Source organism: Neolamprologus multifasciatus, chromosome 23 (genome assembly GCF_963576455.1).
Source record: "Neolamprologus multifasciatus chromosome 23, fNeoMul1.2, whole genome shotgun sequence".
Lineage (NCBI taxonomy): Eukaryota > Metazoa > Chordata > Actinopteri > Cichliformes > Cichlidae > Neolamprologus > Neolamprologus multifasciatus.
This window is the reverse complement of record NC_140460.1, coordinates 17,779,849-17,800,660: the sequence shown is the minus strand read 5'-3', so window position 1 is coordinate 17,800,660 and position 20,812 is coordinate 17,779,849. Positions and strand designations below refer to the sequence as shown.

Here is a 20,812-nt window from a genome sequence, read left to right as displayed (position 1 = left end):
GGAGGTTCAATATGCCATGTTGCAACGAGCTTAGCTTCTGTCTCGCTAGCTTGCCCTGCGCTCAGTGAATCTGCGTTCGACTACTCCGCCTAGGCTGCACTGTCGAGCGCAGATCCACTGAGCGCTCAACACAGACAGCATCGTCAGAAGGAAAGTTGATAAAATAAATTAAAAATGTTGTATTGTTCGATACATATGCATACCGAACCGAAAGCACTGTATCGAACGGTTCAATAGTGATACGAGTATTGTTGCACCCCTAATAAATATATATATATATATATATATAATATATATGGTTTGTGTTGACTGGGACGTGTGGCCGTCCTATTCCTCCTCTTGTTCTTTCCTTCCACCTTCTTCTGCTCTTTACTCATTTTTACTGCTTTCTGCTGCCCTTGTCTGGGTCTATGGTGAACAGGAAGTGACTGACCTACGTTTGAAGAGCAGCAGTTACTGTCAGGAAGTTTCTGACCTGCAGGAGGCGCTGCAGTGGAAAGACAAAAAAATCGGGGTATGATTTCATTCAGTGCTTTACGATTTTCAAACTTAACTCTGAAGCTTCACTTCTTCTTTCTTAGGGTTTTTACTTTTCTTTCATTCACTAACTCTTTTCTTTCTTCCTTACTTGCTTACTTCTTTCCTCTCCTCCCCGCTCGTTGTCGCTCAGGCGTTGGAACGGCACAGAGAAATCTCGGACATTGTTTGCATTGAGCGTGACCGGCTCAGAGACGAGGTGGTTCGACTGCGAGATTTACTAAAGGTATCAAACTCTGAAGAGCAGCAGGAAGAGCTCAGAGTTGAGAATACATCTGATTTTATTAGTTTATCATTTTAAAACTGAGCATTAGTTCCATAAACTAACATATAAAAACCTCAGTATCTAAACTCTTTTCTACATTTATCAGCATCTTTAAACTAACTTTTTGAAAAATTAAACTAATTTAGAATTTATTCTCTAAAACTTTCATTACTTTAGTAAAATTACGGTATTCCTTTTAAAGCATTTAAAAAAGGGGTTTAGGTTATTAGAATAATTATTTTAGTTTGCTGTGTTTTTAAATTTTATGGCAAGTTTCTAAAAATAATTTCTAAATCTTACGCAAATACATCGTGACATCTGTTAACTGTCACAGGACAGTTAATGTGAACATCTGTGAAGCTGTTTAAGATTTTTAAAAAGAACTGTAGGCTTTCTGACTAAATACAAGAACCAACGTTCACACACAGAGGGCGACTGGTATTGATTATGTTGCTGACTGATTACTGATTTTATGAATTTCTGCTGGACAGAAAAACGGTGTAACCGTCTCTCCTGACATTACCACCAATGGGGATGCGGAACTCGGTGGGAACGAGGACGATATAAGTGCAGAATCTGCCTCTCGACTGGCTCAGGAGTCTCCTCAAGGTGGCAGAGAGAACATGCTTGGTAGGACCCAAATAAACCTTTCATAAAAATATATAAGTGTTTGCGGGTGGGTGGGTGGGGGGTTTTGACTTTTTTGTTCCTTTAATTATTCATACATTTATTATAAATATTAATTATTTTATTAATAATAATGATGACTTAAAATATAACAAATTTTAAAAGTTACAATTTGTTTGACTTTAAAAGTCAGAATTGTAATTTAAAAACTAATATCCTGAATAAAAATATGTACTCTTGATTTTAAAAATGAACACACTGAATTACACCTTTTAAAACATTGTAGCAATTCTGACAATTATAATTTCAAAATGTTAATATTAAAAATAAATGTTGTGGTATTAAAACTATAATATGACGTTGATAAGTTAAAAATGAACACACTGAATTACACCTTTTAAAACATTGTAGCAATTCTGACAATTATAATTTCAAAATGTTAATATTAAAAATAAATGTTGTGGTATTAAAAATTTATTATTGTTATTAAATTTTTTTTTGGCGTATGTCCAACTTATATTTTATGATTATGTAAGTGTACATGTAGAAGAATAGGTGCTAACTTTACAGTTAGTTTTATAGTTTTAATACCACAACATTTATTTTTAATATTAACATTTTGAAATTACAATTGTCAGAATTGCTACAATGTTTTAAAAGGTGTAATTCAGTGTGTTCATTTTTAAAATCAAGAGTACATATTTTTATTCAGGATATTAGTTTGTAAATTACAATTCTGACTTTTAAAGTCAAACAAATTGTAACTTTTAAAATTTGTTATATTTTAAGTCATTATTATTAGTTACACAAGTTTGAGGCAGGAATATGACATATGGAATTTTGAGATATTTTAGCATAAAACTGGAGTAGTTTATTTTCACTTGGCATTGGTAATTTTATTTTTGTAATGTTTCATCTCCTTTTACTTTACTGAACCATTTTCTTTTTTTGTTTGTTTTTGTTTTCCTTTTTTTAAATATTGCATGATGTGCATGTCTGAATAAGTCTCTAACAAACACATGCTTGTGTAATCTTTCTTTAATTTTGATAAAAAACTCAAATGATTTCAATCGCTTCAGCATCGCATCTGGATTTTTAAAATCACCTCTTCGAGTTCATGCTACAGAAGATTAATTCAAGAATCGACGTTTAATCCCTCTGATCGCCTCCTTCCTTCATCACCACAAGCCAGTTAATTCTCTTCTAGATTTAGATCTTCTAGATCTAGTTAATTTATGTTTTACTTCTCTAAGAGTCAGCTGTGTTTGGTCCTCCAATGTTTCTTCCTGGTCTTTCAGGAAAAACTAAAGAGTGGGAGACAAAAGAAGGCAACAGACCACCTGAGAACAACAAGAAAAACTACCTCTGGAAGGTTCTTAAACGGTCAAAGTCATTGAATGACATTTCCACCATCAGCAAAAGCAAGTCGATCAAACAGCCTATAGAAAGACGAAACACAGTTGACAAACATCTAAGAGAAAACGAGGCTGCAAGAACCAAGCAACCAAGACCCAAGAGAATCAAGAAAATCCAGAGCAGGCAACATGGACGTCTTCTACATAGAAAGACAGGAGCCAAACTACGTATGAATAAAGAAAGGCCAGGGGCTGCTTGTAAGATATATGTATATACCAAACCTAAAAATGAATTTGGGGTGATTTCAACAGCACCAGCAAACCAGGATCCAACAGAAGAGACACACTCCTTTAGTGAACAGATCAGCAAAACTCAGGAAAATTCAGAAAAATGCCCCGAGGTTGTTTCACCTGTTCTCAAATCAAACCTTTTTCATCATCCTACTGAACATGTCATTCAGGATAGCAAAGTAGTACTGCTTAGTGTATCAAGTGACAAAAACTGTGATGTTTCTGGTAGTGTGGAAAAGGTTCAGGTGGACAAAGACACATTTCATGAAACAGCTCAATCACCCGAAGAACTTAAAGACCAGAGGATTCATGAACCAGCTAGACATAATTCCTCCAAATGTGCAGAACGTAACATTCAAACATCAACATCATTTGCCCCACTGGACATCCGTGCTGGTTTGGAAAAGATGACTCAAAATGTCCACCAAGGATTTGCTGGAAATCAAGTTTTTGTAGTTGAAATCTCACAAATCTTCTCAGAAATTCTGGGATCTCTTCAAAAGTGGACTTCAGATGTGGAAAATATATTAAAGAACAAGCCTAGTCAGCACAACAAAGAGCAAACTGGCCACATGATGGATCCTACACTTAATAAATATGTGGAAAAATGTCTGACCCGACCTTTAGGCCTACTGAGAGACAATTCAGCTTCAAGGATGTTGGAAGTAGCCTCCACAAGTAAACTGTATGCAGATAATCTGGATCGTCCTATGAATGCTGACCAAAAGGCACAAAGGATCATGTCTAAAACCCATGAAATGGAACTGGCAGAATTGTTTGGAGGAAATCCTGCTGATATAGATGAAACAACTGTAACAAGCTGCTCAGAGCCTTTTGATTTTATCGACTCCTACTTCACTAAACCCGAAGAGGCCACAGCAAAGGTGTCTGGGTCAAATCTGGGTTCATCAACAAGTTCAAAGAGATTCAAGAGTCAAAGCTGTCATGTAGTAGCTGCCAAAAATTCAAAGGAGTTGGTTGGAGACACTGACAGTTGTGAGGAGATCAACGAGGAGGGCCAACAGACAGAAATGGAGACTCTTGCTGAAGTTGGAAGCATGAAATGCCACAGAAGACAGAGAGAGTCATGTTCCGACTGCAGGAAAAATAAAAAATCTGAGTGCAGAATTTCCTAAAATCACAAGAATGAAGGAAATGATGATTTAGTAGTCAGTGTTGGAGCTTTAGATTCTAAATTATTAGACTTTGAAATATCAATGAAGCATCAGTACTGTTATCAGTACTTAAGTATTTGAACTGATCAAATAAATAAAGTGAATATTTAAATCATTCACCTATAAATATGTTCTTTACTGACATGTTTTTATAAGCTGACTGCTTGGAAATTGTTTTCTTGACAGTTAATTGCAACACTGTACAAGGGTAAGCAGCTGTAAACTTTAACTGCCATGAATTTGGCATCAAAACAATTACATGAAATCAATAGTTTATTTCTGTTTAAATGCGTTGATGGTATTTTTTTTTTCAGATTAATAAAACATACTTGTTTGAAAAGAATATTTGTCTGTATTTTACATTTGAAATTTTCCATCATGAATAAATTTAAACTTGTATTAAGTAATTTTTGGCTTGAGGAAGCAGAAAGGCTTCAAATTGGTGCCCAGTACACTTAAAGAACTTAAAGAACTGATAACTTCAGAGTCAGAGTTGTAGATTAGCTTTTCAAGGATCTACATTGAGTCATTTTATATTTTCTATTATGTTTCAGCTGCTCAGACACAACACATGCAAAGTGTGTTTGAAAAACCACAACTAGTCAAAGGACTTTACTTAATGGAGCTTTCAACTTCCATTTACAGGATTTATTATTATTCTCACATAATGCATCACTCATAATGTTCTCGGGAAGGATTGGCACAGATCTTTTCCAACACAATTAAAGGGACGCTCTGCTCACAATCAATAAAACTATAATGAAAGGCAGATGTGCCGAATCAGTGTTTGATGTTTAATTCAAGGTTAAACCATAAGAAGATTCAGCTTAGAATAATATGACTGCTTCCTGGACTTATTTTTTTTCTGCTGTTTCAGAGTTTCGGCTGAAAAAACTTTTTGAAGAAAGAGAGAGTTTACAGGATCAGGTGAGTTGCCTGTATTATAAAGTTGGAAAGCACCTCCACTGCAGATTTGTTTAATCTGATCTTAGCCAAGTATATGAAATGTGCTTCTGAATGTGTGAACAGGTGAGGCTACTGCAGTCTCAGCTGGATCAGAAACAGAAGATCGTCACAGAAGGAGTTCAGAATACAGAGAACGATCGTCTGGAGAACGGGATGGACTCTCATCTGCTAGAACTGCAGAGTGAGTCTTCATCATTTTCATCCTTTTTAATCTTTCATCCTGTTTAATCTTCCTCATCTACCCCTTGCCATTCTTCAGTTTCATGTTTTCTGTTTAGTTTTGTCGTTGTTGTAGTATTCACAAAATGTACATTGGATTTGTGAAATTTCTGTGGATTCGTTGTCAGTAAAATTACATAATAATTAAAATGATCATTAAGTTTCTTTGTTCGTTTGATTTTCTTTTCTGTAGGAGATGCCAACAGACAAATCAGTGACCTTAAATTCAAATTAGTGAAATCTGAACAGGAAGTCACCACGCTTGAACAAAATGTAAGTACTGACATGCTTAAGTGTTTCCTTCCCAAATGGGTTCAATCTCAGAAATATTCAAACAAGATAAATCTTTGGAGCACCTTTATCATAGGTGCACTGCATGGACAGAAGTGTTTGACCACACCAACTGTAAATCCCTGTTTATCTAGGCCTCTCAGTTCCACTGAAGGAAAATGTTCATGCTTCGGCTTACTGTCACATTTTGGAAAATTCTCTACTTCCAGCTTTGCGTGAACCGTTTTGGGGAAGATCCTTTTCTCTTCTAGCACTCTGTGCCACTGTGCACAAAGTGAGGTGCATAAAAGCTAGAATGAATGAGTTTGCTGTGGAAGAAATTAACCGCCCTGCACACAGCCCTAATATCTGCTCCATCATACCTTTGATATGAAGTAAAATGGAGACTGCAAATGTCAAAACATCATTGTCTGACCATAAGCCTTCCCAGAAGAGCAGGAGCTGTTATAGCTGCAATGAGGGGATCAGTCAAGATGTGTGGGATGTCATAAAAGCTCCTGTAGGTCTTTCTTGTAGCTTGGCCAGGAAACACAACAAAACTTTCAATCTGTTTAGTTGTACTCACTCCCTCCCTAAAAGTCCACTTTCATCTGACTTCATCAAGAAGTTTGAAACTTTATCTGCCTTAAATAAGACGGTTCATGTTGCTGTTGATGTCCTCAGGTAATCCGTCTGGAGGGTCAGGTGAGTCGCTATAAAGGGGCGTCGGAGAACGCAGAGAAGATCGAAGATGAGCTAAAGGTAGAGAAACGAAAGCTGCAGAGAGAGGTGAGAGCACCACCTTCTGTCTGGGAGTTGACTTTCCTTGCTTTGTGTTTTCTGGTTTCTTGGGCATGTATTCTGTCTTCACTGTTTTCTATGTGAGCAGTAAGGAACATTTGTTGTTTCTATGTTTCTCGCAGCTCCGCTCAGCTCTGGATCGGATTGATGAGCTGGAGGCCAGTAACAGCCACCTCTCCAAGCGCCTGGAGAAGATGAAGGCCAACCGTAATGCCCTGCTAGCCCAGCAGTGATTGCTCTTCCCATCTTCATCTCCAGAGACAATCAGACCTAAACAGAATGTCTTTGCGAGTGCTTGATTTTACTCTAAATAAGCACTAGATATGTGGAGTTTGCTGAGGCAGTGAAAACAAACCAAAACCCGAATCTGAGAAAATGAAATGTGATCTTTAATGTAGCTCTGTGAACACATGCCATCCATAGTCATGGCAGGATTTACCACATCGGACTTCAGACTGTAGCATTGTCCATCCATCAAGCCTCAGAGGACAAAAAAACAGACCAGATCGAGCCAGGAGACACAAAAACCTCCACTGCATTAAAGCAATGTATTCTAGTTCAACATCCACATATTTTAGTTCCAGAAGTTAGAGCGAAAATCAGCATGTTGGCTCAACACTCTTTACGCCCCAGCAGAAGCTAAGAAATTTTGGTTCCACTCAGTATGTCTTTACTAGAGCCATTTGTAGAAGCTTCATAGTACATCCATGGTTATCTTGCTTAAACAATCCCATATCGAGCATTATCTGTGGACATGGAAGTCCATATCCAGGCCATCTTGTAGAAGCTTTACAGTCTTTCATCAAATAATTTACACATGATAGGTGATGAAAAAGGAGTGATCACTTTTTAATGCTTGTGGCCAGTTTAGTCAGTGACTGGAAGTGATTTATTTAGTCACCAGCCTCACTGTGCTTTTATCAATCCCTAAAGGCTGAGCGATGCTACCTGTACTCAGTATTTTATTGTTTTTCCTTTTCTTTTTAGGAAAGCCTCAACCTTAAGCAGCCTCAAATGGATATACATGAATAGTTGTGGCTTGTTCATGTTAGTGAGATCTGTTGGAACAAAACCAAACCAAATATATTTATGCGGCATGACTGCAGCACGTCTTCTCACAATATATAGGTTGCCTTGAACAAAATACGTTTCAGTAGTCCATATATTATAGGGTAAAGTTTTCATGAGCATTTTTAAACAAGAGCTGAAGCAGGAAAGTGCCTATGAAATCGCCCCAAATTCAGTGTTTTATCATCATATCCAACCTCTGATATCCAACCCCAATACCTGATTTTGTATTTATTTAGCTATTATCCAATATCTAAAGGTCACATTACAGAATATGCAGACTTAAAAACGAAACTAAGCAAACAGAATGTGACCATTTATCTGTGTTTTTACCCTCTGACGCTCTTAATGCACATTAAAAACCATCAAAGCTGCAGTCATGGTGTCCCAGTGTGGGTAAACATCGACCACCTGGCCCTCCAGGTGTGTTAAAACAAACTCTACATCTGCCTCATCAGCATCCATCTGTGTGCAGTGTGGCACTACCTCTTCTCCAACACTTGGGGGCGCATTTTCCCACAGAGACTTGACCAGTTTTGGGCAGATTGATAGAAATATATATATATATATATATATATATATATATATATATATATATATATTTCTTTTTTTTTTTTTTATATTTTGTTGGTAATGGATTTTTTTTCTTTCTTCCTGTTTTCAGATAACACCAGACTCCTTGTTTGGTGTTTGTAATATTTTAAGTCAGATTTTTTTTTTTCAGTTTGGTGGGGCCAGATGCTGTTGGACAGGAACCTAACCCAGATAGCAGTGCCCAGCCCCACCCAGTATGTTTTATTGATGGAACCAGGCATCAGAAGGAGGTGTGGCCACAGTGGAGGAGGTCATCTTGTGTCTCTGTGTTGGATTTTGGGACTTTTCTTGGCACTTGGGATGTTAAATCACCAGCTTGTAAATGTAATAAATGAATGAATGAATGAATGGATGAAGAGTTTGAATTGCTGTTTTGATCCAGTGAGAGGGATTTTCTACGGCAGCACCTATGTTTGTCTCTCTGGGTGTTGAAGGATGTTTGGATCAAACTCTGCAAGTGTTAATCTGATAATCAATAATCTCTGATGTTTTTGTGAATGTACGGGTCGCTGCCTGCTGAGCAGAAATCATCAATACAAGCTGATCCTGATCATTCAGTGTGCAATATTTTATCTCATGTTTGGGGAAACTTTCATCTATTTTATTGTATCGGCTGTCCTATTGATTAGGATGCGGGGTGTCAATATATCAGTCAGTGGGGTTTTATTGATTTTATTGATCAGTGTGATGGAGTATTCAATTAAACTCATGCAATATCTCATTGTGTTTGTGGTTTCTGTGAATGAACAAGCCTTCTCAGTTAAAATCCACCATCCACTTGCCTGTAGTACTAAACTGGATTGGCTTGAGGGACGTGACCTTCTGCTGTTTGTCATCTCACTGTAAGGTGACTCATAACACTAATGGACAGGTCGCTTCCAGGCCGCTGACTGGACTTCTTTGCCAGCGCAGACGGCCTCCGGACCGATTTTGTCGACGCCGCTGCCTTCCCCACGGCTGGCCTCCGGACCTGTTCCGTCTCTGTCGTCGGCCTCCGGGTCGGCCACCTGAACTGTCTCAGTGGACTCTGTTTTGGGTATGCTTCGATAAAATTCAGTTAAAATGACAAACAGTCTAATTGGAACAGTTGCATGTTATGGACTTGCGCATTAGAAGCACATGAGCAAACATGTTTACATTCTTATTTCTAAAGTTGCGTCCACAAGAAGTGATTTGGTCATTGCACATCAATTTGCAGCTGACAACTGGTTACTTGCAGACATGACAGGTGACTCTCTAAAATATTTACCAGAGCCATTGAATGGAGAGTCGCACCATGTAAATGGACTTGTTCTTATATAGCGCTTTTCTACTCTGTTTGAGCACTCAAAGCGCTTTATACAACTAATTCATTCACACCAGCACTTCTTCTAAGCTCTTAAGTGCTAAGTATCTAACATTCATACACATTCACACTCCGATGATTAGTATCTTGCCCAAGGATACTTTGCATGCAGACTGCAGCAGCCTGGGATAGAACCACTGACCTTCTGGTTAGTGGCTGACCTGCTCTGCCACCTGAGCTACAGCCACCCCATTCACGCCAATGGACATTTCTTTTTCTTTCTTTTTTTTTTTTATAGAGATGGGGGATGACATAGCCTGGCAATACTTACAGGGAGTTAGCAGCAGACTCTAGCCATGAAGGTATAGCAGCACAAAAGTACGAGATGCACTTTTAAATGGAAAGGTTTTAAAGAACTGTATGTTATCAACACAGAGAAATCAGAATGAGATTCTGATTCTCTAAATAGATTATAGAGTTATTCACCCATCAATTAGTAGAATTTTGACATGCTAACAGAAAACATAATCTTAACCAGGAACAACAATATAAATTACTTTATATTTGTTATTTCATGTGACATTATGAAATCAGAAGAAAATATATGTTTTACTGGACTGAGTGAAATATTATGAACATTATGAAGTTGTCTGCTCTACGTAAACGTATTTATCCAGTGATATATATGACCTGCCGTGTTATAGGATGTAGGATTATAACGGCACAAAAATTAAAGATAAAGCTTCTACTTATGTAAAACATGGCTATAAATAAATATTCAAGCATAGCTGATAAGTTTCATTAACAGTTTTGAGTCTTTGTGCCATGGCTGACAGTTAACATCTGTGTTATGTCACAGCTCAGCTGATGGCAGAGGACTCAAAGTGAGACTAAAAACATAGGGTCAGTTTAAAATTAGACACCATCTCTGAAAATACAATCGCCCAAGATTAAATGGGGAACTATACTAAATACTTTTTATGCTTTATTTAGCCGTGTTAACAAAACTAATCCTGTTTCTTTATTACACACACTGATAGGAACCAATGACAGACTTTATATAACATCAATTAATTGATTTAAGAAGGCTAATAAAAACATAAAAATCAGTTTAATGTCTCAATGCATTTACCTGTCTAGTTTAAGATGACTTTTAGCCTGAATTATTGTCATATTATTGTTTGACAACTTAAGGAAGAAGAATTGACAACACTGTTCCTTGAATATTTTACTTATATTTACACAAAAGATTATGCTACATGCACTGAGGTATAAAAACTATTGTAGATCAATACATTTATTAACTAGTAATGACTAAAAAACACAGCTCTGTCTCCCTATGCTCACATATTCCAGATGTCCTTGATGTCTACATAAACCACGTGACTATCCCGCTTTCTGGTGTTTACTACTCTAAACACAGCATTTTAATCTGCCATTGAATTCATGTTTGAATTTAATTATAACCCCACTGTACTGCTGAGTTCAGCCACTTTCAGTAATCTGAAAGACAGAGTGTTTTTCTTTGTAAGGACCACATTATATTATTATTGTATTACTCTCTTTTAGTTTTAACATGATTTTATTTGTAATTTTTTTTTTAAAATGTGGACCATTTATTTATTTGCAGATGGTGGCCTGTGTATTTCTTTCATAGCGGAGGATTTGTGGGCTGAGAGTGTTAATCTGAGGCCTGTGCATCCTATTAATAAACAACCACCGGATTTGTTTCCAGCTCAGACTGTTTCTGGCATAGAGACAGTCTGGGCCTGCACAAACCACCTGTTCAGACTCAACTGAACATTTTATAACAGCTGGAGAGTTTTCATAGAGGGATAAGTCTAATTGTCCTATAAAGTTCAATTGTTTAAAGGATTTTGGAGACGTTCAACTTATAGATGCGTGCTTGTTTGTTTAAGTGTTTAAATGTCCACCAAATAACCTGCTGGATTCAGCTCGAGGAGCCCACAAACAATGGAACTGGTTCACTATTACTCAAACTTTTAATTGTTGTTGTTTCAACACTATAAGGTTAATCTTGTGGTTTTACTTGGAGCATGATTATGGACACACTGTGACCAAGTTGGAGTCCACTTGCATGGCAGAATGGATCCAAAACAGATAAGGATCACAGAAAACAAATTTAAAAACCCCCAAAACTGACATCCTGTAGTTCATCTTCTCACCAGCAGAGGGTGATAAAACATCTGAGGACTTGGTGATATCAGAACTGTACATATTGATCTGATCAGTATGGAAGTTAATGCTTCTTTGACTGGATCAGTTTTTAAAGGAGCTAATTTTTATAGTACAACAGAAACATGAGAGATGCTGAATGTCTTTAATGATTTATACACTGAGTATAATTGGATGGCCACTTATTCAGTCGTGGAGCATCCAAACAGCCTGTCTGTTCTCAGGATTTGACAACAAATTAAAGTAAAAAACCTTCAAATGTGCTCTTAATATGAAAATCTGCTCCTGTTGAGAGCTTCCTTCCTGTCCTGCTTCCATCACAGTTTCCAAAAACGAGTGGAACAGTAAAAGCAGTAAAAGGTTGGAAAAATCACATTAAGAGAAATCAAACATTTGGATTCATTTTAACAAGCTCAGACTTGTTGAAAATACAGAGGAGCTGGTTGTGAACTGAGCTTCAAAGAAACACAACATACTGGTTGTGGTGGAGGTGTGGTCCCTGGCTCAGCTGCAGGGGAGGAGTGGTGCAGTGAGCTGAACAGGGCGGTGCCGCGGAGGCAGGTGAGAAAAAAATAGAGAAAAACAACACGTGGATCCTGGAATAATCGTAGCTTCTATCTTTAAAAGACTGAAGAGGAAGAAGTTTGCAAGGAATCATTTAGAACAGTTTAAAACATCAACTGATTGAATCCATGAATTTGGAAACGTGTTTCTGAGTGAAAGAGACAGACATGTACAGACTGAACTATCTGTTCAACAGTCAGAATGTTTCTCTAACATGAGGACACTCTTTACACTCAACTCAGCACAGACACACTGAGGAACCAGACCAGACAAAAAATCCAGGATGAAGAGTTTCAGTGAATGTGGTGTTGAAGGTGTGGAGGTGGATCAGGGTGTCAGAGGAGACTCTGTAGAAGGACAGAGTGCCAGCAGGACAGTCCACATACACTGCTACTCTGTTAGAGACAGAGGAGGAGGAGGAGGAGATGAGTGTGTTTCTGTTATTGTGCCATACAGAACGAGGACCATCATCAGTGCAGTACAGACTCCATGACTGCTCGTTGTATCCAAACAAACAGTCATCACTGTATCCTTTTCTTCTGAGTCTTCTGTAACTTACTGATATTTGAACCTCTCCTCTCCACTCAACCTCCCAGTAACAGCGACCAGTCAGACCATCTCTACACAGCAGCTGAGGCTCATAGTCAAATCTGTCTGGATGATCAGGATATGGCTGCTCCTCTGTCACACGTGTCACCTTCCTGTTGTTGTTAGACAGTTTGAGGTTTGTGTGTACTGTGTTTGTGTCGATTGTGAGTTGACAGGAATCTGATGGAGAGAACAAACACAATCCAGCTGCAGTTATTGATCCATCATCTGTTCATTGATTGACACTTTGATGATGACTCCTGACATCAGAGATGTAAATGAGTAATGTGACAGTTTGAAGATGGTTGAATGTGTGCTGCTTTGTTTTCATGAATCACATTAAAAACACACTTACACTTCCTCAGACCTGGTTTCAACCATCGGACTCCAGCAGGCTCCACCCTGAAAGGAAGAGGGGGGTCAAACCAGCACAGTCTCTTGCAGCATGTAGACATGGACATTACATTCCTCTCACACACATAATGTTTGACACTGATAAAGGAACAGTCCAATATTTTCACAAATACACATCAATCCATACAGTGGCTTGCAAAAGTATTCGGCCCCCTTGAACTTTTCCACATTTTGTCACATTACAGCCACAAACATGAATCAATTTAATTGGAATTCCACGTGAAAGACCAATACAAAGTGGTGTACACGTGAGAAGTGGAATGAAAATCATACATGAGTCCAAACATTTTTTACAAATAAATAACTGAAATGTGGGGTGTGTGTAATTATTCAGCCCCCTGAGTCAATACTTTGTAGAACCACCTTTTGCTGCAATTACAGCTGCCAGTCTTTTAGGGTATGTCTCTACCAGCTTTGCACATCTACAGACTGAAATCCTTGCCCATTCTTCTTTGCAAAACAGCTCCAGCTCAGTCAGATTAGATGGACAGCGTTTGTGAACAGTAGTTTTCCGATCTTGCCACAGATTCTCGATTGGATTTAGATCTGGACTTTGACTGGGCCATTCTAACACATGGATATTTTTTGTTTTAAACCATCCCATTGTTGCCCTGGCTTTATGTTTAGGGTAGTTGTCCTGGTGAACCTCTGCCCCAGTCTCAAATCTTTTGCAGACTTCAAGAGGTTTTCTTCCAAAATTGCCCTGTATTTGGCTCCATCCATCTTCCCATCAACTCTGACCAGCTTCCCTGTCCCTGCTGAAGAGAAGCACCCCCAGAGCATGATGCTGCCACCACCATATTTGACAGTGGGGATGGTGTGTTCAGAGTGATGTGCAGTGTTAGTTTTCCGCCACACATAGCGTTTTGCATTTTGGCCAGAAAGTTCCATTTTGGTCTCATCTCACCAGAGCACCTTCTTCCACATGTTTGCTGTGTCCCCCCACATGGCTTGTGGCAAACTGCAAACGGGACTTCTTATGGTTTTCTGTTAACAATGGCTTTCTTCTTGCCACTCTTCCATAAAGGCCAACTTTGTGCAGTGCACAACTAATAGTTGCCCTATGGACAGATTCCCCCATCTGAGCTGTAGATCTCTGCAGCTCGTCCAGAGTCACCATGGGCCTCTTGGATGCATTTCTGATCAGCGCTCTCCTTGTTCGATCTGTGAGTTTAGGTGGATGGCCTTGTCTTGGTAGGTTTACAGTTGTGCCATACTCCTTCCATTTCTGAATTATCGCTTGAACAGTGCTTCATGGGATGTTCAAGGCTTGGGAAATCTTTTTGTAGCCTAAGCCTGTTTTAAATTTCTCAATAACTTTATCCCTGACCTGTCTGATGTGTTCTTTGGACTTCTTGTTGTTGTTGCTGCAGCTGTATTTGTACTGACATTAGATTACACACAGGTGCACTCTATTTAGTCATTAGCACTTATCAGGCAATGTCTATGGGCAACTGACTGCACTCAGACCAAAGGGGGCTGAATAATTACTCACACCTCACTTTGCAGTTATTTATTTGTAAAAAATGTTTGGAATCATGTATGATTTTCATTCCACTTCTCAAGTCTACACCACTTTATATTGGTCTTTCACATGAAATTCCAATAAAATTGATTGATGTTTGTGGCTGTAATGTGACAAAATGTGGGAAAGTTCAAGGGGGCCGAATTCTTTTGCAAGCCACTGTATGTGGATCAAAGTGCTGATGATCTGGACTGGATTTTTGGATTGCTTGTTACAGCAATAAAATCTGGTTTGACCTCCTTTGACTGTCCCCCACTTGAAATGCTCTCCTTACTGTCAATGCAGTGATTATTAATCCATCTTCGAATGACAAAAGATTGATGTTTTTGAGTTGCCTAGTCAAAGTCTAGAATGAATTCCTATTTAGATACTTTGGCTTGATCATTAATGTTCATAAACCTGACAATATGTTGGAGAATTAAAACAATTCTACAAAGAACAGTGGGCCAAAAATTCTCCATATCAATGTGATCAATAATTATTGGAAATACTTAACTTTAGTTCTTGCGTATAAGAGTGGCAAAAACAGTTACCAGATTAAGTGGGCAATACTTTTTTCTTTTTTACATCTGGTCTACTATGCCCCTATCTCTAAGCTCTGCACAGTCTGTGGTGGTGTTTAAGGTCTCTTAAAGACATGTTTGTTTTGTCGAGGAATTTATGTAATATGGATAAAACATGGTAGCCTTTATGAGTTATGAATTTTAAATTCTCAAGTCTTCCCACTGTTTTAATCTCGGTTTTTATTATTATTTATTATAAATGAACCTGATGAAGCCAACAGAACCACATCATCTACAAAAAGCATAGATAAGATTTTGAGGCCATTAAAGTGGAAGCCTTCCACCACATAGCTACACTTAGAATTCTGTTGATAAAAATAATTAATAGAATCAGTAGCCCTGGTGGAGTCCACAACCCACCAATAAGGAATCCGACTTTCTGGTGGCAAGGTGGCCCAAGCTCCTGCAACAGCTTTACAGAGATGGCTCTCGCCAGACACCCCCCCCCCCCCCCCCCCCACAAAAGACATGGTTGATTGCATTCTCCAAGTCCAAGTCAGTCTACATGTCAAAATACATGTAGAGGATAAAGAGCTGGTAGTATGGGGGTGCAGTGGTTAGTACTATTGCCTCACAGCAAGAATGTTTTGAGTTTGACTCATCTGGCTGGGGCGTTTCTGTGTGGAGTTTGCATGTTCTCCCTGCATTTTCATTTATTGTCTCTGGGTACGGTGGCTTCCTCCCACAGTCCAAAGACATGTAGTAAGTGGGGTTAGATTAATTGGTAATTCTAAATTGCCCATAGGTGTGAATGTGAGTGCACATGGTTGCGACACACTGGCAACCTGTCCAGGGTATAACCTGCATCTTGACCTATGATAGCTGATGTAGGCTCCAGCACCCCACCATATTCTCCTCTACTTAAAAGGAGAAGTACCACAAACACCAGGTTGTAGTGTGAATCGGTTAATTAAATTATTGCAGTTACAGCGCAGATGTAAACATCTATGTTTGTTGGGAGCAGTTCTGATTGTACAGTCTGAGAGCTGCAGGGAGGAAGGACCTGCGGAAACGCTCCTTCATGCATCTAGGATGCAGCAGTCTGTCACTGAAGGAGCTCTGCAGTTCAGCAACATTTACATGCATGGGGTGGGAGACTCTGTCCATCAGAGATGTTATTTTGGCCAGAGTCCTTCTGTCTCCCACCACCTGCACTGGGTCCAGGGTGCATCCCAGAACAGAGCTGGCCTTCCTGATGAGTTTATCCCAGCTCTTCCTCTCAGCTGCCGATAAAATGCTGCTCCAACATACCACACTTTAAAAATGACAGATGTCACCACAGAGTCATAGAAGGTCTTTAAAATTGCTCCCTGTACTCCAAATGACCTCAGCCGCCTCAGCAGGTAGAGTCTGCTCTGGCCCTTCCTGTAAAAAGCATCAGTGTTGTGGCTCCAGTCCAGTTTGTTATTCAGGTGAACAGCCAGGTACCTATAAGAGTCCACTATCTCAATGTCCACTCCCTGGATGTTCACCGGTGTCAGTGTGGTGGGTCTGCGTCTCCGGAAGTCCATCACCAACTCCTTGGTTTTCCCGGCGTTGATCAGCAGGTGGTTCTGCTGACACCAGTCCACAAAGTCCAGAGTTGACTGTCTGTACTCTGAGTCGTCCTCACCTGTGATGAGGCCGACTATGGCAGAGTCATCAGAGAACTTCTGTAGGTGGCAGCATGGGGAGTGTAGGGGGTGAAGAGGAACGGTGCCAGCACAGTTCCCTGTGGGGCCCCCGTGCTGCAGACCAGCATATCAGAGACACAGCCCTGTGTCCTCACATACTGTGGACGTTCTGTGAGGTAGTCCAGTATCCACTGGGACATGTGGTGGTCCACTCCCGATAGCTCCAGCTTGTCTCTCAGAAGTCGTGGCTGGATGGTGTTAAAAGTAGGGCTGGGTATCGTCACTGATTTCTAGAATCGATTCAATTCCGATTCACAAGGTCCCGAATCGATTCGATCCACGATTCAATTTAATTGGATTTGAATCTGGGAAATTTTGACAGTCAGAAATATTATAATTCAGATCAGTACATTTACATATTTTTGTATCTATAAAAAGGAAGCTGACACACACAAGACTTTATTAAAGGTGTGAGCATCACAGCAGATGCCTTTGTGTCAAAGTAGCTGAGGATAAAACACAGAAAAACATGAAGGTGATTTTCCTGGCCTGGGATTTTATAAAAATATTCTGCAATACATCAAAAACTAAAGAAAACCATTAATCAGCATATGAACATTACATCTGAAGTTACAGCGGTTTTATTAGAGACAAGGCTGAGCGTTTTGCATTGCATAATTTTAAAAAGTTTAAATTTGTTCAGTATTGAACGGCAGAAATTAGGTTTTCTTTTCGGAAGTATATAAAATGAAAAAAAAAACCCGTCAGCCGACAGCGCTGTAAACAATGGTAGACTTGTGCGTAACAAGCAAGCGAATAATGAGGAAAACGGATTTTTAGACGAGAAACTGTTTTTGAAGTACAGAGAGAGAGAGAGAGGGAGAGAGAGCGAGAGAGCGAGAGCTGTGCATCGTGGTCAAAGCAAAACAGTAAAAGTAAGAGTGAATACATGACGATGTTTATGTGAAGCGTAGTTTGGATCTTCTTTTGCTGCTGGTTCAGTCAGTTTTATTTTTATTGTTTGGAGAGACATCAAACTAACAGCTTTAGAATCAGCGCATAAAGGGTGTGAACACAAAGCGCGGACCCGCCGAAACATCAGAATCAGTGGGCTGTCGGCTTTCAGCCCCGATTGTGAGAAAGGCGACATCTAACTGATTCTGATCCGCGGGTCCACGCTGTGTGTTTAAGTCTTTGTGCAGAATCCATGTTCCTGCTCTCATTTACTGTCTTAGCTGTTTGGTGGTTGTTGAAATTTTGTGAGATTTCACCAGAGATTCTGGCATTTCGGGCAAAATAAATTTATATTAAAAAATCGATTCAGGATTTTACGTTATCCAAGCCAGAATCGATTTTAATCGATACATCGATTATAAAAACCCACCCCTAGTTAAAAGCACTGGATAAATCAAAGAACATGATCCTCACAGTGCTTCCAGGCTTCTCCAGGTGAGTTAGAGCTCCGTGCAGGAGGTAGATGATGGCGTCCTCCACCCCAATGCCAGGCTGCCAAGCTTTCATTATTATCATTATTGTTCTGCTTGGAGGCACCTACATATATTTTGCTTGTTATTTTTAAACTAGGCTAGCATTTCTATTGTGAGAAAAGGAAAAAAAAATGTCACTGTACATGCGACTCCTCATGTCACATCTGCATAAAAGACACATGAACTAAGTGAAGGATGCAAAATGTTTCCAGCTCTTCCTCCTTTATTAGAAATTCTCATCCATACCTGAGAGTGTCCAGTCTCCAACTTGGATCTTTCAGTCCAGCCAACAGCAGTTTCATTCCTGAGCTTCTTGGATGATTGTAGCTCAGGTCCAGCTCTCTCAAACAGGAGGGATTAGAGCTCAGAGCTGAAGCCAAATAACCGCAGCCTTGCTCCGTGTTCAGACAGCCCGACACACTACAGAAACACAAAACAATCTTCACATACAAGTTCTTGAATAATTAGGCCCTTCAGACATTTCAGTACCATATCACCCCAATAAAGCACTTTGCTTTCACACTGCTAGTTTACTTGTGGTTGAGTAGTGAAAGGAAGCCTTCAGGCTCCTCATCCTTGGAGCCAGCTCCCAGTTTTGAGAATCTCTACTTTCATCATTAGGTTTAAAAGTTTCCTTTTTGATAAAGCATATAAGTAGCTCTGGATCAGGTGACCCTGATTCCTCCCTTTGTGCGTCATGGGAAGGCCCCAGCAGCATAAGACTATTGCAGGATAACTGTAAAGAAATGTATTGTCATACACTCCGTAAAACACAAGTTCTTGCAGTTCTGGACCGTTAATAGTACCTCCCCTCTAGATTGGTGCACTTGGTAACTAACTGGGTGTAATGCAGTTGATGGGAAGACAAATTTTAGACTTTAATTGCAATATATTGGAATTTAGCAGGAGCAAAGCAAAATCAAATAAAATTAAAAACTGAAAAAATAACTTGAATGATCTAATTAACCTACTCTGAGCTAATGCGGATTTTGTTCTTATTTTTGAGAGGAGAGAGGTTAGAGAGAACAAGCACAACTGGAGGTGGAGATGCACCTTTCTCTGTGTTCACTTTTAAAAAAGACAGACAAATACAAAAACAATGTGTAAGTCCACAGTTTTGGGCAGTGGCTGCTCCTCTGGCCTTACTCACTATACCTGTGGACTCTCCAGGCCAAATCCTTAGATGATGACTAATTTGCCCTTCTCTTTCCTTCTGAGATGAGAGACTCACACCAAAATGTGATTAGCATGAACAACACAGTATCCTTAACAGCACCAAAGAGTAAAACAATGAAATGTAGATTATTAAACATTAAGTCTCTGTTAGTACATGAATTAATAATACATCCATCCATCTGCTTATCTGGTCATTTCGTGGGGAAGCAGCCTAAGAAGAGAAGCTCCGACCTCCCTCTCCCCAGCCACCTACTCCAGCTTGTCCAGGGGAACACCAAGGTGTTTTCAGGCCAGCAGAGAGACATAATGTCTCCTGCATGTTCAATTCAATTCAATTCAATTCAATTTTATTTATATAGCGCCAAATCACAACAAAAGTCGCCTCAAGGCGCTTCATAGATACAGAGAAAAACCCAACAATCATATGACCCCCTATGAGCAAGCACTTTGGTGACAGTGGGAAGGAAAAACTCCCTTTTAACAGGAAGAAACCTCCGGCAGAACCAGGCTCAGGGAGGGGCGGCCATCTGCTGCGACCGGTTGGGGTGAGAGAAGGAAGACAGGATAAAAGACATGCTGTGGAAGAGAGACAGAGGTTAATAACAGATATGATTCAACACAGAGAGGTCTGTTAATACATAGAGAGCGAGAAAGGTGACTGGAAAGGAAAAACTCAATGCATCATGGAATCCCCCGGCAGCCTACATCTATTGCAGCATAACTAAGGGAGGATTCAGGGTCACCTGGTCCAGCCCTAACTATATGCTTTAGCAAAAAGGAAAGTTTTAAGCCTAATCTTAAAAGTAGAGATAGTGTCTGTCTCCCGAATCCAAACTGGAAGCTGGTTCCACAGAAGAGGGGCCTGAAAACTGAAGGCTCTCCCTCCCATTCTACTTTTAAATACTCTAGGAACAACAAGTAGGCCTGCAGAGCGAGAGCGAAGTGCTCTAATAGGGTGATATGGTACCACAAGGTCATTAAGATAAGATGGGGCCTGATTATTTAAGACCTTGTATGTGAGGAGCAGGATTTTGAATTCAATTCTGGATTTAACAGGAAGCCAATGAAGGGAAGCCAAAACAGGAGAAATATGCTCTCTCTTTCTAGTCCCTGTCAGTACTCTTGCTGCAGCATTTTGGATTAGCTGAAGGCTTTTCAGTGAGTTTTTTGGACATCCTGATAATAATGAATTGCAGTAGTCCAGCCTGGAAGTAATAAATGCATGAACTAGTT

General features: G+C 39.6%; 2 protein-coding genes across 10 annotated transcripts in view; one reads left to right on the top strand and one right to left on the bottom strand.

The window, feature by feature from the left end:
• lrrfip1b (leucine rich repeat (in FLII) interacting protein 1b) overlaps positions 1 to 8,889 on the top strand; it is a 25,260-nt gene extending 16,371 nt beyond the window's left edge. For 7 of the 9 annotated variants that reach the window (XM_085152683.1, XM_085152686.1, XM_085152682.1 and 4 more), the window contains 4 exons: positions 422 to 514; positions 671 to 763; positions 1,294 to 1,432; positions 2,728 to 5,088. In XM_085152683.1, coding sequence (XP_085008809.1) covers positions 422 to 514; positions 671 to 763; positions 1,294 to 1,432; positions 2,728 to 4,211 — 1,809 coding nt within the window. In that variant the 3' untranslated portion in view covers positions 4,212 to 5,088. Of the gene's footprint in view, positions 1 to 421; positions 515 to 670; positions 764 to 1,293; positions 1,433 to 2,727; positions 5,089 to 5,127; positions 5,178 to 5,279; positions 5,398 to 5,628; positions 5,709 to 6,389; positions 6,495 to 6,628 lie in introns of those variants that run through there. The other 2 variants (XM_085152690.1, XM_085152687.1) reach the window with 2 other exon arrangements.
• Positions 8,657 to 20,812, bottom strand: part of LOC146491316 (protein NLRC3-like) — a 36,983-nt gene continuing 24,827 nt past the window's right edge. The window contains exons 8-10 of the mRNA XM_085152680.1: positions 18,650 to 18,823; positions 13,157 to 13,203; positions 8,657 to 12,981 (exon numbers count right to left, since the gene is read on the bottom strand). Of these exons, the coding sequence (XP_085008806.1) occupies positions 12,452 to 12,981; positions 13,157 to 13,203; positions 18,650 to 18,823 (751 nt within the window). The 3' untranslated portion in view covers positions 8,657 to 12,451. The remainder of the gene's footprint in view (positions 12,982 to 13,156; positions 13,204 to 18,649; positions 18,824 to 20,812) is intronic.